A 16,876-nucleotide genomic window follows, 5' to 3' on the forward strand; every position below is an offset into this window, starting at 1 on the left:
AACATGGACAGAGAGATGCGCTCTCCCCTTTTGGCGAGAGTTCCTGGGCTGCAAGGATGCCAGCTTAGAGCTCCCGATAGACTCCTTTGGTCGAGCTTGCCAAGAATGGCTGAGATGGAGAGAACAGTGGACCCCAGGTGCTGGCTGGAGAACTGAAGGCCTCCTCCAAGTGCCTTGGCCGTGTTGCACCTGCAGTTAGCCCTGCTTGTAGACCTTCCAGCTTTGGGACACAATACATTCCTTTGGTTTTTGCTTAACCCAGTATTTTTTAAGACTTATTTTATGTAGTTCAAAAGTCAGAGTTATATAGAGTTACATAGAGAGAGGGCGAGATAGAGCTAGAGACAGACACAGAGAAAGATTTTCCACCAGCTGGTTCACTCCCCAGATGGCCACAACAGCTAGCACTGGGACATACCAAAGCTAGGAGCCAGGAGCTTCAACCAGTTCTCCCACCTGGGTGGCAGGGTCCCAAGCCCTTGGACCATCTTCCATTGCTTTTCCCAGGACATTAGCAGGGAGCTAGATCAGAAGTGGAACAGCCAGGACATGAACCGGCACCCCTTGCAGGTGACAGCTTCACCTACCATGCCACAATGCCAGCTCCTTAACTCAGTTTGAGTGGGGTCTCTGCTATTTACATTAGTGCTTTTTGGAACAGAAGCTCCAAACTGAACACATTCAGCAACGAGGCAGAACTTCTCCTGGCGTGTCTTTTGGCAGCTTTGGACAAGTCCTTTTGTTCTCTGGGTCTCTGGAGCCTCAGCAGTTAGATCAGACAGATGAAAGAAGTAGCCACTGAAGCTCCAGCTTCCTGGGAGTCTGCCATTTGGAAGAGAGACAGCATACGCCTGTAGACTATATGGAAGCCTGTACCTCAGTGTTTAACAACAGGAGAAATGATGAGACTGGTGTTAAGGGCATCTTCTATAGAGCCAGCCAGACTCTAGAGACTGATTTTGAATCCTGACTTCCCCAATTGCTGTGTGACCATGGATAAGTTCCGCACCCTCTCTGAAGTTTATTCTCATCAACTGTAGTATGAAGGTATTAAGGTTGTCTAGTAGCCAGTGCCACGGCTCAATAGGCTAATCCTCCACCTTACGGTGCCGGCACACCAGGTTCTAGTCCGGGTTGGGGTGCCAGATTCTGTCCCGGTTGCCCCTCTTCCAGTCCAGCTCTCTGCTGTGGCCCGGAAGTGCAGTGGAGGATGGCCCAAGTGCTTGGGCCCTGCACCCCATGGGAGACCAGGAGAAGCACCTGGCTCCTGCCTTCGGATCCACGCAGTGCACCGGCTGCAGCGCGCTGGCCGCGACGGCCATTGGAGGGTGAACCAACGGCAAAAGGAAGACCTTTCTCTCTGTCTCTCTCTCTCACTGTCCACTCTGCCTGTCCAAAAAAAAAAAAAAAAAAAAAAAAAAAAAGTTGTCTAGTGAAAAGCTTTTACTCTTCTCTTCCTAATCTTTTCCATTTCAATCCAAAGGTGAAAGAAAGACATCTGCTTCTCTGCAGACAGAGGCGCTGGGAGAAGCCTTTGCCTTCCTTCTCCATGCTGTCCCTTGCTCTTCCTGAAGATAAGGCTGTTGAGCAAGAACGGGAGAGCAGCCATCACCCCGCCAGGTTTCTGCAGTAGTCGAGAGGCCCGACCTGTTACCTGGACCCAAGTGGGCTGAAGCTCAGTGGCCAAGTGCTTCCAGGACCCGTGGGATAAGTCTAGGAGGAACACCACACCGTGACTTAAGGTCCGCATCCCCCAGCCTCTCCACTGTAAAGTGGAGTCAGAGCACACTGTGGACTGGGTCAGCTTTATCTCAAGAGAGGAAGGCCTGCCGCGCTATTCCGTCCTCACACATCTCTCACAAGGCAGAGTCTTGAGCAGCTCGTGGCTCCTGGAGGCTGTGCTGTTAGGACCTGGGACCTTGGATAAAGCAGGCTCCTCTAGCAAGGCTCCAGAATTACAAACCACAAAGTGAGAAGGGGTAGGTTTGACCAAATCAGTCAAAATTCTTATCAAGACAATGGATGCTACCAGGTCGGAAGAAGATAATTGCAACATCTACAGCTTTCAACGATGTGGTACATAAAAATTTTAAGGAGCCGGTGCCGTGGCTCACTAGGCTAATCCTCCGCCTTGCGGCGCCGGCACACCAGGTTCTAGTCCCGGTCGGGGCACCGGATTCTGTCCCGGTTGCTCCTCTTCCAGGCCAGCTCTCTGCTGTGGCCAGGGAGTGCAGTGGAGGATGGCCCAAGTGCTTGGGCCCTGCACCCCATGGGAGACCAGGAGAAGCCCCTGGCTCCTGCCATCGGATCAGCGCAGTGCGCCAGCCGCAGCGGCCATTGGAGGGTGAACCAACAGCAAAGGAAGACCTTTCTCTCTGTCTCTCTCTCTCTCACTATCCACTCTGCCTGTCAAAAAAAAAAAAATTTTTAAGGAACTCCTGCCAATCAGTAAGAAACTGTCAAAAACCATAATAGGAAAAAGGACAAAGGACATGTACATATAGATGCACACACATATATGTATCTATACATGTATATACATATACACACATATACATATGTATATGGGCTTCAAAAAGCTCATGGGAAATGAGCATTATCTTTTAATTCAATTTGTCCACAAACTTTTTGAAGCCTCCTCATACACATCTCTCTCTCTCTCTCTCTCTCTCTCTCTCTCTCAAGATTTATTTGAGAAGCAGAGAGAGAGAGATGTCTTCCATTCACGGGTTCACTCCCCCAAATGGCCGCAACATCTGGGAATGGGCCAGGCCAAAGCCAGGAGCCAGAAGCTTCATCTGATTCTCCCACATGGGTGCAGAGTCCCAAGCACTTGGGCCATTTTCCATTGCTTTCCCAGGTGCACTAGCAGGGAGCTGGATAAGAAGTGGAGCAGCTGGGGCTGGAATCGGTGCAAAAATGGCATGTCAGTGTTGCAGGCAGCAGCTTAACCCATTGCACCACAGCACCAGCCCCCCCACACACATGTGTCTTGTAATCTGTCCAGGTTCCTATAACAGAATGCTGTAGACTGAGTAACTCACAAGCAACACAAGTTTCTCCCCATTCTGGAGCCTGGGAGGTCCAAGACCCAGGCACTGGCCTTCCTAGAGTTGGCTGAGGGCCTGCCTCCTGGAAAACAGGCAGCCAGCATCCTGTTACACCCCCATGGGGCAGGAGGCCTCCGGGGGATCTCTCGGGCCTCTCTCCTAAGCACACTTACCCCATTTAAGACAGCCCTGCCCTCCTGATCCACCAAAGGCCCCACCTCCTAAAACCACCACCTTGGAGGTTAGGTTTTCAACCTATGAACTTTGGGGGTACACAAAGATTCACTCCATTACCATGTCTGCAACAGTACTTCAAACATGCATGGGAAAGGGGAATTAAGAAGTAAGCTTATTTTTGGTGCACGAAACATTTTTAAATTCATACATAGTTTTTTCATAATAAATATCTTTCTTCCACGAACTTTTTGAAGTCTCTTAGGCAGTTGCCAAGTAAAACAGAAACCAAAACCAGGGGTGGAATGTGACATCCTCTTCTGGGCCAGGCTTAGTCCACAATTCTGTTAAGACAAGCAACAAAGCAGAAACAGGAAATCGGAATGGCTAGTAAGGACACCGAGAGGAACTCCACTTTCCCAGGAACAAAAGGGAGGTGAATCAGAGAAAGACGCCGCTTTTTAGGCAGCACACTAACAAAATGAGAAATCTGAGCCATGCAATGCTAGGAAGGAGTGCTGGCATGGGACCCTCGTGCACTGGGGGCAGTGGCTGCTGTACCTGTGTATTGGACAAATGTTTGGAGAGTGGCATAGAAGCCTATGGAAACTGTGTGCGAATTCTGCACGATTCAGCAAGGCCTAGGTAGAAGCCCAAGAGTACCTCCCGTGTGGGTCAACAAGGAGACTCGCCCGAGAATACCCAGCTTGGGAAAGAGCTGCAGGCACCCAAGTGTTTACTGGAACACTTTGCAGCAACCAAATGGAAGCGGCTAGGGGTGGACATTCCACACAGCAGTTAAGATGAGTTAAGTTGCCTGGTTTGAGCCCTAGCTTTGCTTCCAAATTCAGTTTCCTGCTAATACACACCCTGGGAAGCAGTACATACTGCCTTAGTAGTTAGGTCCCTGCTACCCTTGTGGGAGACCCAGACTGGGTTCCTGGCTTCTGTCTTTGACTTAATTTAGGCAAGGCTGTTGCACGTGTTTTGGGAGTAAATTAGAAAATGGAACTAACATCCTCTCTCTCTCTCTCTCTCTCTCTCATCTCCTTCCCCTCCCCAATTGTTTAAAAAAGGAATTGGCCATACTTATATAGAGCATCGATGAGGGACTACAAAGCATAGTGTTGAGAAAAACAAAGAATGAGCTTAATGATATGTACTGCAAAAATCTCATTCATGCACATTTTAAAAATACACAAGATAATACCACGTAATTCCTATGGATGTTAAACGTAGAGACAAACATAGATCTTAAAGATCCTACCACAAACAAAATTAGGGGGCACTTGAGATAGCAGATAAACAGGAAAAAATAGACAAAAGAAATACTTTGTTTGCCATCAATTGAAACGGCTAAACTCAAGTCTGTTCACCTGTGACTAGATAATACCTTTATGAATCTACCATTTTCAGAGCGCTGAACCTGCAGTGCATGCTCAATTCATGGTCTCCTAATCTGTCTATGTGTGTGTGTTTTAGCCTGCAGATGCTGGGAGTTCCAAAGAGGAGCTACAGAGTTTTCTCAGGAGCCAGTGTCCAGAGCTCACAGTGACCCCCTGCGTCCATATAAAGTCGTGCAATAGAATTCCAATCCGTCTCCAGAAGATACTGTCCACCCCTGGGGTGGAAGGAACCTTGGAGACCATGCAGTGTGAATCCTTGTCTTTCCTGCGGAGGTCCTGCAGTCGGAGCAGAGCAGCGTCCAGGCCTTGCACCTGCCCTTTCCACCATGAACCTGACCCTGGATAAGCATCACTGCTTCCAGGGGCGCTGGGTGGATCTGTCGCTGTGACACCCCTCACGGCAACCTGACATGGCCTTGGCATTCACACGAATACAGAATAACATAAAATGTCCCCAAAGCATGGGATCGCTGCTGTTTCAGAGTGGTGTCCCGGGGCTTCGGCCTGCAGCGGCGCAGGCGGTGCTGATGACGGCGCTGCTAAGGCGTACGCGCCCGGTAGCTGCGAGGGAGTCTTCAGGAAGAAGACTCGTTCCCTCTCAGCCTGGCCCCCTTGCGCGGCTGCGTGGCGCCCCTATCCGTCCCCGTGAGATTGCTCTTCTGAGCTCAGTCTGTGTACATTCTACTAGTGACATTTTTCAAGAGCAAACACACATATATGGACAGGGGTACCATACCCTCTGAGTTTGTTTTGAGGTTCGCTATTGTTTCCCCAAAAACTATTTTCAAAATCCGGCCCGTCCCAGAACACCTAGAAAGCCCGGGTGCGCCGCCCAGAGCCAGCAGCAGAGGGCGCCCGTGCCTAACAATCTTCTCGCACCAAGCGTCCCGCGCTGCTGCGGACCCCAACCAAGGAGGCTCCCTAGGGAGCCGGGGCGGTCGCCAGCTCCTCTGTGGTCTGTGGTCAGACGTGGCTTTGCGCTCCAACGCTGCCGCGGGAGGCATTGCCATGGACTTTTCCATGCAGGAGGGTGGAAGCTGCTCGTCCCTGGCGGGGTAAGAGTTTGGGCCTCCAATTCTCTTCCCAAGCCTGCAGAGGCTGTCTTGCCAGAGTGGCCTCGCCTGCCCGCCTAAGGGGAAAGGGAGGTCCCGGGCTTCCCTTCCACTCTCCGCTGAGCCCCTCCCAGGAATGCCCTCGGTCAGGTCAGATCCGTTTGTTTGTGACCAGTTGTTTGAATTACAGAGGAAGAGCCCAAATGACCGCACATAGACAGATTGGATTTTTCGAAGCTATTAAAGCAATACAGAGGATAAATCTGGGAGTCGGAAGGTAGCAGCTCAGGGCCTGGTGCATAGCGGGACCTGGGTAGATGGGGGTGGCATGTGAATCTGGGTCCCTGGGAGTCACTGATCCAGTGAGTCTTTAACGTAGAATCATGAGGTCATTTCTCTCTGAAGACAATTCTAAAAGAGAACTAGCCAAAGAAAATATTGTTATAGTTAAGCTCTTGCCGCAGGCATTAGCTACATGTTGATTTGTTTGTCCAAGTTCTGCGTTTATTTAAAAAGGATCCCTCCTTGTCATTTTCTATTTGCTCCTTGTATATCCCAACCCTTCTATCTGCAGATTTTTCTTGGACACACAATATACAGATGGAGCTGAGTAGAGGAGTGGTGGTCTCGGCGTTGAGCAGCACTTGCCCTGCACCTGCAGCGAGAGTAGCCGGCTTCCTCCGACCACCACGTGTGTCCTGGGACAAGTCATTGAATTTCAAGAGCCTGAGTTTCTTCATCTTTAAAACGGAGATACTGGGGCAGGTGCTTGGTTCAGCGATTAAGACACCACGTGGGATGCCTGCATCCTCTATCAGAAGTGCTTGGGTCTGAATTCTGGCTCCACTTCCTGTGCCAGCTTCCTGCCAGTGCTCACCCTGGGAGGCAGCAGGTGATGGGTCAAGCAGTTGGCCTCCCACAACTACTTCTAGATGGACTTTGCAACTCCTGGCTTTGACCTGACATAGCCCCTGCTGTTGTAGGCATTTGAGGAGTGGGCCAGCAGATTGCAAAATTTCTCTCTGCCTCTGTGTCTGTCTCTCTGCCCTTCAACTAAAAACAAATTTTTTTTAAAGTACAGATACCATTATTTTCACACCTACTTCCCAAGACCAGACTATAATTGTACACCTTTCTATGCTACATAATCTTCAAAGTCATTTCTTAGATTTCCTTGATTCTTGTGCTTTCTACTTTACTCCACTATAAGTGTTACAAAGGCTAAAAGAAAAAAAAAAAATCGGCCGGTGCCGCGGCTCACTAGGCTAATCCTCCGCCTCGCGGTGCCGGCACACCGGGTTCTAGTCCCGGTCGGGGCACCGATCCTGTCCCGGTTGCCCCTCTTCCAGGCCAGCTCTCTGCTGTGGCCAGGGAGTGCAGTGGAGGATGGCCCAAGTGCTTGGGCCCTGCACCCCATGGGAGACCAGGAGAAGCACCTGGCTCCTGCCATCAGATCAGCGCGGTGCGCCGGCCGCAGCACGCTACCGCGGCGGCCATTGGAGGGTGAACCAACGGCAAAAAGGAAGACCTTTCTCTCTGTCTCTCTCTCTCACTATCCACTCTGCCTGTCAAAAAAAAAAAAAAGAAAAAGAAAGAAAGAAAAAAAAATGGCTTAACTTCTTTGGTCATTGTCCACGGTGCACACAAATAGAATGTTGTCAGACAACGGGGACCTTACACAGTGAACAACACACTCTAGACTGGGTTTCTGGCTCAAGGCTCCAATGCAGAGGCTCTTGAGCTCATTATACTACATGCAATGGCTGCATTTATTGGGCACGAAACCAGGGGTACCAAGTAGCTTCAGCCAGTTGACACCCTTGCCAGTTCACCACCTAACCCTAATCCTAACCCTAACCCTAACCCTAAGCATTATTTGGTTGACAGCTTTGGGCTGTGCCCTCTGGTTACTGTGGATATACACACTTGATTCAGACATGATCTCTGCTCTCAAGCAGTGTGTGATCAAGCTGATAGTGCCAGGGTACTTCAAGACATTCATGGAGAAATGGAACTAAAAGATGATAAGTTTATTTTTGGTGTTAAAATTTTGGAACTCAGTCACACAAGAGGTCTTCAAAGGTTCATGGAGAGTGCATATCATGAAAAAAACAAGGCATGGATTTCAAGATGTTTGAAGTATCCTCCTGCAACTGGTCATTAATTCAATGCACAAGTGTTAAACGTGTTCAACCTAGAGGCACAGAAAGATGATGGCATTCCCGAGAGGCAGCGAGCAGGACAAGCTCTGTGAAGATGCTGCATTTAGACTGCCCTTAAAGGCTGAGGAAGCCGTGGCTAGGTGTAGCCGGGACAAGAGTGGTGCCAGGCAGAGCGAGGACTGTTACAGCAAAGCCGTACAGGGCAGGTCCTCTGAGGAAGAGCTAGCTGGCTGGAGGAGAGTGTGCCGAGAGGAATGGGTGAAGAAAGAGCGTGCCGGGAGCTTTATCTCTGGGACCTGAACACCAGCAGCTATGATCCCCTGGATAAGAAGCCTGGGCTTATCCCAGACACAGAGTAAACTCATTGTAGCAGATACATCAGGTGGAAGGGCTCAGATTCGCCATCTTGGCTCACTCCGCTGGGGCGGAAGTGCTAGTGACGTCATCCAGGAAGAAGGACTGGTAACCAGGGAAGGCGAAGTGAAGGTGGTGCCCGCCTGGGACCCCAGTTTCTAGCATAACTGGTATTCCTAGTACCCCAAGCCAGTGGAATACAAGCAGGAAAAGGCTTTCTTTTCTTCCAAGCCTCTGTGACTAGATGCAGTTACTGCTGCCGGTTCACAAGGTAGAAAACTAAAATCTAAGGGGTTACGGTGCTGGCCCAGAGTCACTCGGTGATCAGAGGGAATTTTAATCGAGAACATCTGGGCTGACTCCCAGCCCTTGCTCCACGGCACCTTCCAAAATGAGTTTTCTCCCATGTGACTCCGCAGATGCAACACCCTTTGCATTTTCATGGTTTTCACAGCTTGTACGTGGCTTTCCCATTATCAGCAGCATTAGTCCCATTTGACTGATGAAGGCAGCACCTGAAATAAAAGTGCTAATCAAAATTAGAAGCCACTACTTTTGTATAATACATTGGATGATCCAGGCCAGGCTGAGTAATAGACTGACCTGGTCATTTCCTCAAAAACTCAAAATGAAATTTGAGCTACAAAGTCACTTGTCAACAGAACATACATTAACATTTTTCTCATGTTCTGTGCTAGCCACTATGCAAAGAGGTTTACTCATGTTAGCTCATAGATTCCTTATCAGAACCCTGTGGTGCACATAGCATAGTTATCCATTTTACAAAGTAGGTCATGCACATATGCTGACATTGGGTGTTGTGTATCTCTTATATCTTTATCCTTACAAGGTGTGTTATTACCAACCTTTTACAAATAAGAGAAGGATGTGACAACCAGAGACGTTGGACAACTTCCCCCCAAACACAAGGCTCCTGGCTGGAGCAGACGTAGGTAGGTAGGTGGCTAGCAGAGAAGCACTAAGCTCTGATGGCACTGCCTTGCTGTAGCCCAGTACGATCCTGTGTGACAGCTCCATCTGACCCACCGCAGGATAGCCCTGGCTGGTCTGAGCAGCAGCCCTGGCTGGTGCAGCAGCTGTGGCTGGCCTCCACCTGACAGCCCAGCCTACACCATCCAAACTCTTTTCCATTCCTCACTGCCTAGATGCCTTTCTGTGAACTGCCCGAGCTTGCCTTCTATGCACCACCAAACCCTGTCCACTACCTTCTGATAGTAGAAATTGCAAGTTCTGCAATGTTGCAAAGTTAGAACCAGTGCCTGCTGGAAATATCCAATATGGTTGCAGGCTGTGTCCCCACAATGACCTTTAGATCACTATAATGTCATTATAACGAAATGACCATGGCCAGCACTCCTGTCATGTACCTGATGCCATAACACTTCTGAGATTTCCAAGAAAGGACACAGAAGTGGGTGGGCCTCAAGCTCTGCCCAAACTCCACCCACTTTGCATATTCAATTAAGCCTACTCCCAACACCACTCACTATGCCTTCCAGTAGTATTTTTTAAGATTTTTATTTATTTACTTGAAAGTCAGAGTTACAGAGAGACAGAGGTGGGGGGTGGGGTCATCTTCCATCAGCTGGTTCACTCCTCAGATGGCCACAACAGCTGGAGCTTCGCCAATCTGAAGCCAGGAGCCAGGAGCTTCCTCTGGGTCTCCCACATGGGTGCAGGGGTCCAGTCTTCTACTGCTTTCCCAGGCCATAGCAGAGAGCTCGGATCGGAAGTGGAGCAGCTGGGACTGGAACTAGCGCTCATATGGGATGCCAGCACTACAGGCAGAGGCTTTATCCACTATACCACAGTGCCAGCCCCTCCCAATAGTATTAAAGGAAGGTCTGAACTTTGTTGGGAGTGGGGTGGAGGTTTCTTTTGTTTGTTTGTTTGGTTGGTTGGTTCATTCTTTCTCTGTCCAGCTCCCCCTCACTCCTTGAATGTGTACTTCTCCTTTACTTTAAATAAATCCTGCTTTCCTGTACACCTTTGTGTTTTCTCCTTGAATGCCTTCTTGGCTGGAGACAACAACATGGACCAAGGCTAGCCAGAGGTCACCTCACAGCAGAGCCAGGCTACAGTTGTCCAAGTCCAGAACCTATAACTTTTCAGCCCTAGTCCAGGGCCCATCCTCAGCGAGAGCCCTGTGAAAAACAGGAATGGATGCATCCAGTGTGTGATCTGGGTGAGGGGTTGAGGGCCTGAGACAGTGTCAGCCAACAGTGACCCGTCTGTCCTCCCACAGTCCCGGTCCTGCCTGGGGGTGGCGTGGGCGGCCTGAGCAGGGATCTCTCGGGAGATGCAAGCTCTGAAGCTTGTCCTGCCTACTGCAGAGCCACACCTTAAGGCAAGTTGAATTTCACTGTGGCTGGGGCTACACACCCACCCAGTTGGTCACCCTGGGTGGGGGGGGGGGAGCCAGGAGGTGACCCTGGAGGTTGTGACTGTCAGGGGCCCACCTGTGTCGACTCCATCTGGGCTTCTGTTCCAGCTCAGTGAGATGCTGTAAAGTACTTCTGGAAGAGCCGGCCTCCTGTGGATGGCAGAGGCCCTGCTGGGCCTTGCTCAGCCTGTACTTTGCTACAGACAAGACCTACAGGTTGGTGAGGAGGGAATCAAAGCTAGAAATGGGCCTTGGGTTACCACCGTTGGGACAGGAGGCAGTGAATTTTCCTGGAAGGCTCATTGTGTGGGTTGGGTAATGGTTTGGGTGTCTCCCAAGGGCCCGGGCCAATATCTGGAGTTTGGTTCCCAAGATCTTCCATTAATGGTTAGTGGATTGAGGGTGACTGCACCATCCACTCACGCTGTCTGGAGGTCTCTAGCTCACGGGGGACAAGCCCTCCGAAGTTGAGCCTAGCTTCCATCCCTCTGCCTGCTGGCTCACCCCATGACTTCTCTACACTCCACCACAGCCAGGCACCACCCTCATCATGTGCCAGAACAAGGAGACTGCCTTGGACTGTGAGCCGCCCAGGCTGCGAGTGCAAACACTCCTTGTTCCTTCCCAGGTAGCTCATCGTAGGGATCGGTTACAGGGATGAAGAGCTGACAAACACCCCTTCCCTAAAAGACAGTTCAGAGGGTCCTGTGGATTATGCTGGGGAAGGGAAGACGTCAGGGAGCCCCCCACCTACCCCTAGTTGGACTGTTTTCATTACATTTCAGCAAAAAATGCAAATGAAAAACAAAAGTAAAGGAAACAACTGGCAGAATTAAGATTTTCATTCTGGGGCTGGTGTTGTGGCATAGCGACTGCTCCACTCCTGATCCAGCTCCCTGGTAAAGCAGCCGAAGATGGCCCAAGTACTGGGGCCTCTGCCACCCATGTGGGGGACATAGAAGAAGCTCCTGGCTGCTGGCTTTGGATCTGCCCAGCTCTGGCCGTTGCACCAATTGGGTAGTGAAGTGGCGGTGGAAGGCGTCTCTCTAACTCTGCCTTTCAAATAAATAAATAAATAAATAAATCTTTAAAAATATATATTATCATTCCATTGCTTCAAGGCAATAACTAACAGACCCTTAAACTTTCCCCAGGAATCAAGCAATTTGTTTCTCCACAGTTGTATGATAACTGATAGAAGGGTTTGAACTGAAATGTTAGCCCTGGGGTTTTCTGAGGGCTACACAACACACATCACTGTGTGCTTAGTGTGTGCCAGGACCTGGGTTGGGTTCCGGTCAACAGGACTGCCTTGTACAGTTGTTCAGGTTGTGCACTTACAACCCCAGGGTACACTGTGTGTAAATCATAGTATGTATCCATATGTCTGCCCAGCCCTATCCTTTGCAGATGGCAGGGATCTGAAGACAAAATATTAAATAGTGTTGTCACTTAGACATGGTCCCTTCCTTCAATGGGCTCACTCTCTGGCAAAAAACAGGGCCCAGGATCACTAGGTAAACCTACAGATCCTAGGCTACAAGTTGAAACAGGGTTTCTCTCTCTCTCTCTCTCTAAGATTTTGTTTACTTGAAAGTCAGAGTTACAGAGAGACAGAGGCAGTGAGAGAGAAAGAGGTCTCCCACCCGCTGGTTCATTCCCCAGATGGCTGCAAGGCCAGAGCTGTGCCGATCCAAAGCCAGGAGCCAGGAGCTTCCTCTGGGTCTCCCATGCAGGTTCAGGAAACCAAGCACTTGGGCCATTTTCCACTGCTTTCTCAGGCCACAGCAGAGAGCTGGACTGGAAGTGGAGCAGCTGGGACTCGAACCAGTGCCTGTATGAGATGCCAGCCCTGCAGGTGGAGGCTTTACCTGCTATGCCACAGCACTGGCCCCTTTCTCTTCCTTTTAAGAACAGGCTATGCAAAAGAAACCTGGTGTGCTGTAGGCCTTTGGCCATTGTTGCTGGTTAATAGAAAACCCATTGCACTGTCCCACCTCCCACCAACTGCAAGGGCCTGAGAAGCTTCCCTTGTGCAAAGGACACCTTTGGGCCTCATGCTCAATTCCAGAACAAGATCGTCTCTGCTTATTCCTGGAAGAGGAACAAACGTGCGAGGGCACACTGACTTGGGAAGTGTCTCTTTCCTGGGATGACTCTGTGTCAGGAAGCCTGGCTTAGACTCAGGCAGCTAGCTCCAGGCTCATGGTCTCAGGACTCCAGCCACCCCACCAGTGTCCCTCAATCCTGCCTGGTATGAGCTTGGGTGTCTGTCAAGGGCTCGTGTGTTAAAGGCTTGGTCCCCAGGGTTGCATGATTGGGAGGTGGGATGACCTTGTGACCCTTAGGAGCTGAGGTCTAGTAGGATGGTCCTTAGGTCACTGGGGGTGTGCCCTTCCTGCAATCCTGAGTTTGGGCCCGCCCCCTCCCCGCCCCCTTACTGGCTTATCCTGTGACTCTTCTTCTGCACGTTCCCTGTCATCACCATCCGCCACCTGACCTTGATCTTGAACCTCCAAAACTGGGCTACATAGGCCCTTTCTCTTCCTAAGTAGCTTGTTTCAGGTAACTCATTGAAGTAACAAAAATCTGGCTAACCCACCCCCCTTCCCACATCTGAGATAGCTTCTCTGCAGACAATAACACACCCTGTGCTCCACACAGTGCCAGTATCATATTTATTGTTTCTTTGTTTGCTTTCCATGACAAGTGAAAAAATAATTTAAACCAATGCTATGTACAGATGCTTGGTGAGCTTTTCCAAGAACTTCCATAAAGACCCCCACCCCCAGCCCCTTAAACAGCAAAGAAGGGTTACCTTTAACATCCATACAAAACTCCACCTATAAAATTCTCATGCGTAGAAAGGTTTTCTTTATTATAAGCATCACATGTGGGGAGCAGGAAGGGGGTCAGGCCGGGAGGAGGAGTGATACTGGGTGGGCAGGCTGTGGCTGGTGGGGCTCAGGTGATCTGCAGGGGAGTCTCCAGCATCTCCATCAGAAAGGTGTCGATGGGGGTGTCCCCAATGAGCTTGAAGAAGAAGAGGTGCTCCAGGCACTTCAAGCCAATGGAGCGCAGGGCTGGGAGGCGCAGCAGCAGCTTGGCAAACCTGCAGGTGGAGCCAAAGAGGTGTTAGCGACCAGGGGGGGCCTGCACGGGGCACCTGCTGGTGGGAGGTGGTCCCTTGGGTCTTCTCCGCCAATCTGTGACCAAACAGCCGAGAGGGGGAGAAAAGGGAGATGGAGACCCTCTAACAGGCCAGAGAGCCACTTTGTGTTCAGGGTGGAAGCTGGATCCCCTGACCTGCGGCCATGTCCCCACCCTGCCCTCCTGCATGGTGGCAGGGAGGAGGGGCCACACTGCTGAGTCTGGTGTTTCTCAGTTCTCCAAAGCCCAAGGCATTGGTGCAGCACTTAGGACAGAGCGTGGCATGTCACATGCGCTGTCCCCGGTAGGTGAGCATGCCTGAGCACCTACTGTGTGCAAGAGCTGCATCCCTGCTCTCAGGAGGCCATACTTTCCCCCCATAGTCCAGTCACGTTAGGTGAGGTGACCATAGTACATTTTGATTACCAAATTTTTGTTGCCAGTTTGTAACCAAACATCACCCAATTGTTATGGTCAACTTCTTAGCCCGTGCTTACCTTTGAGTTCAGAAAAGTGGGAGAGAGAAATCCCACTTTTTCCCTGCAGGGAAACCAAACCCTGTGTGTGTGTGTGTCTACACTGACTCACATACACCATGTGGGCTTCATACACCTGTGTACACACACACCTCTCACCTGACTCACACACACCACCTGCTCCTCACACATGTGCGTGCACATGCGACCTCACCACTCACACATGTGCACAGCCCAACACACGCTTTTCTATGACTGAGGACATTTGTTGGGAGGGTCACAAAACAGAAAGGCAGCAGCACATGGAAAAGTTTGTCTCACGTCTATGCATCCCTCTCCATTTTAGGCTCCTTGCCCCGTCATTTTAAACTGCATCTATGTGGCCCTCTGCATTTCTCAATCCTTTCCTGCCCATGAAGCTCACTTAAAATATATTTATTTATTTTCACTCACTTGAAAGAGACAGACACAGAGAAAGAGGTGTTCCATCCACTGATTCACTCCCCAGATACCCACAGCAGAGCTGCAGCTGGGCCAGGCCAAAGCCAGGAACCTTGAACTCCATCCAGGCCTCCCACGTGGGTGGCAGGGACCCAAGTGCTCGGCCATCACCTGCTGCTTCCCAGGCACATCAGCAGGGAGCTGGGTCAGAAGCAGAACAGCTGGGTCTTGAATTGGCACTCGGATATGGGATGCCAGCATCGTAAGCAGCAAGGCAACCTGCTGTGCCACCACATCTGCCTCTGAAGTTCATTTTTAATGCCATTAGTGCTCCTAGAAATTAGGTTATGTACTCACAACTTCCAATAAAAGGCACAAGGACACAAATCACATTAGTTCCTATAGCCCTAAGTCAGAGATTGCTGATTTTAGTTCTATCTTTACGACACTATCTCATGGATGTTTTCAAATTGGAACTGCATTGCTCCTTGAAAATGTGAACATTCCTATGTGTGTGATGTTTTCAGAAAGTGTAGCAGTATAAGACACACACACACACACACCCCTACATACAAACACACGAGAGAGCTGGAGGAAGTTCCAGGCTCCCAGCTTTGGCCTGGCTCAGCCCCAGCTCTACTGTAGGTATTTGGGGAGTGAATCAGCAGATGGAAGATCTCTTTCCCTGTCTCTCTGTGTGTTGCTCTGCCTTTCAAGAACATATTATAGATTTTAAAAAGTGGCACCATGTAAAAAAAGAGCAGAAATAGCTTTACTAGGTTAAAGGTCTGTGCCAATGGCAAGACAGCTGGCCAAAAGCTTCTAATGACAATGTACTTGAAGGCCCCTGTATGGACCACGGACCACACAGCCAAGCCAGGACTCAGAGGAAGAGGAGGGAGGTAACGCTCCTGACCACAGCTCTGACCTTGCAGAGTTTTACGGAACTGGGCAAGGGAGAATGCATCTCTACGAGGGCAGAGGGAAGCTGAGATGAATTCTGAAGATGCTGTTTTCTTTTACTCTGAAAATGTCAATGTTTTACAATCTGTACACCACTGCACATGCCATCACACTAGGAAGATCAGGGCTAACAGACATGAACGCAATGGTGGATGTTAATACTCTCAGCCGTGGGGTGGGCAGTTGGCCTGGCATCAAGATTCCAGGTTGGACACTCAAATCCCATACTGTAGTGTCTAGGCTGAAGTCCCCGCTCCACTCTCAATCCCAGCTTCATGCTAATGTGTGCCCAATGGCTCAAGTAGTTAGGTTCCTGCCGCTGTGGGAGAGACCTGAATGAAGTTCCTGGTCCCCAGCTTTAGACTTCACTACCCCTGCACCTCCTCAGCCACTGTGGGCATTGGGAAGTGGACCACACAGAGTAGATGCCTCTCACTTTCTCTCTCTGTCTCCCAAATCAAATAAATAAATGCTCACAGCCGTGAAACCCAAGGGGGTTTGCCTGCGGGGGAGACTGCATGTGTGAAATTACAGCCTCTTGTCCTTCATGTCCTCTTCTGATCACCCAGGACTTGGCCCCGGTGAGGTGTATTCTGAACAATGTCCACAGGGAGGCAGCACTGCACCACTGAGAAGGCTTCCTTCACCTGGCCCTGCCAACCCACTTCTGCAAGCAGAGGGGAGCAGCCTACAGCACTGACCAAGCCAGTGACCCCTTCCTTGATGCACCAGCTGAGCCTCCCGCAAACTGGTCTAGGCAGTCCCTCTGTCTGTCCAGGCTGCACTCGATGAACACTGCCGAGGGGCAGGGGACCCAGCCTCTGCCACTTCCCTGAGCTTCCAGGCTCTGCCCTAGTCCCTGCAACACCTGTGGCCTCTCTCCCTGGTGCCCAGAGGCAGCCCAGGCACCGGAAGACCTCTTCCAGGACAAGAGAGAAGTTCCAAGGATTTTAAAGTGATATCAGAAATAACCTAAGTGTCCACCACAGGCAGTGACTAAAATACATTAGGATACAGCCACACTGTGAAATATCACAAGACCATTGAAAAATGATCATTTGCATTTTTCAATAATCAGATAAAAATTCCTAGAATGGCAACAGAAAAAAATTATACACCAAACTGTACTTTCTTATATGCAAATATATATTCCTATGTGCACATAGATAGGTACATAAGCATACCAGAAAGAAGATATCACTGTATTTACAATCCATCTTTTAAACCTGCTTCATATCTTAAAT

The 16,876-nt window shown here is 50.1% G+C and overlaps 1 protein-coding gene across 3 annotated transcripts in view; it reads right to left on the bottom strand.

Moving 5' to 3' along the window:
• Window positions 1-13,261: 13,261 nt before the first annotated feature.
• The window catches only part of RXRG (retinoid X receptor gamma), a 165,005-nt gene continuing 161,390 nt past the window's right edge, over window positions 13,262-16,876 (bottom strand). For all 3 annotated transcript variants that reach the window (XM_062193758.1, XM_062193757.1, XM_062193759.1), the window contains one exon: window positions 13,262-13,714. In XM_062193758.1, the coding sequence (XP_062049742.1) occupies window positions 13,567-13,714 (148 nt within the window). In that variant the 3' untranslated portion in view covers window positions 13,262-13,566. The remainder of the gene's footprint in view (window positions 13,715-16,876) is intronic.

This window comes from Lepus europaeus, chromosome 5 (genome assembly GCF_033115175.1).
Source record: "Lepus europaeus isolate LE1 chromosome 5, mLepTim1.pri, whole genome shotgun sequence".
NCBI lineage: Eukaryota > Metazoa > Chordata > Mammalia > Lagomorpha > Leporidae > Lepus > Lepus europaeus.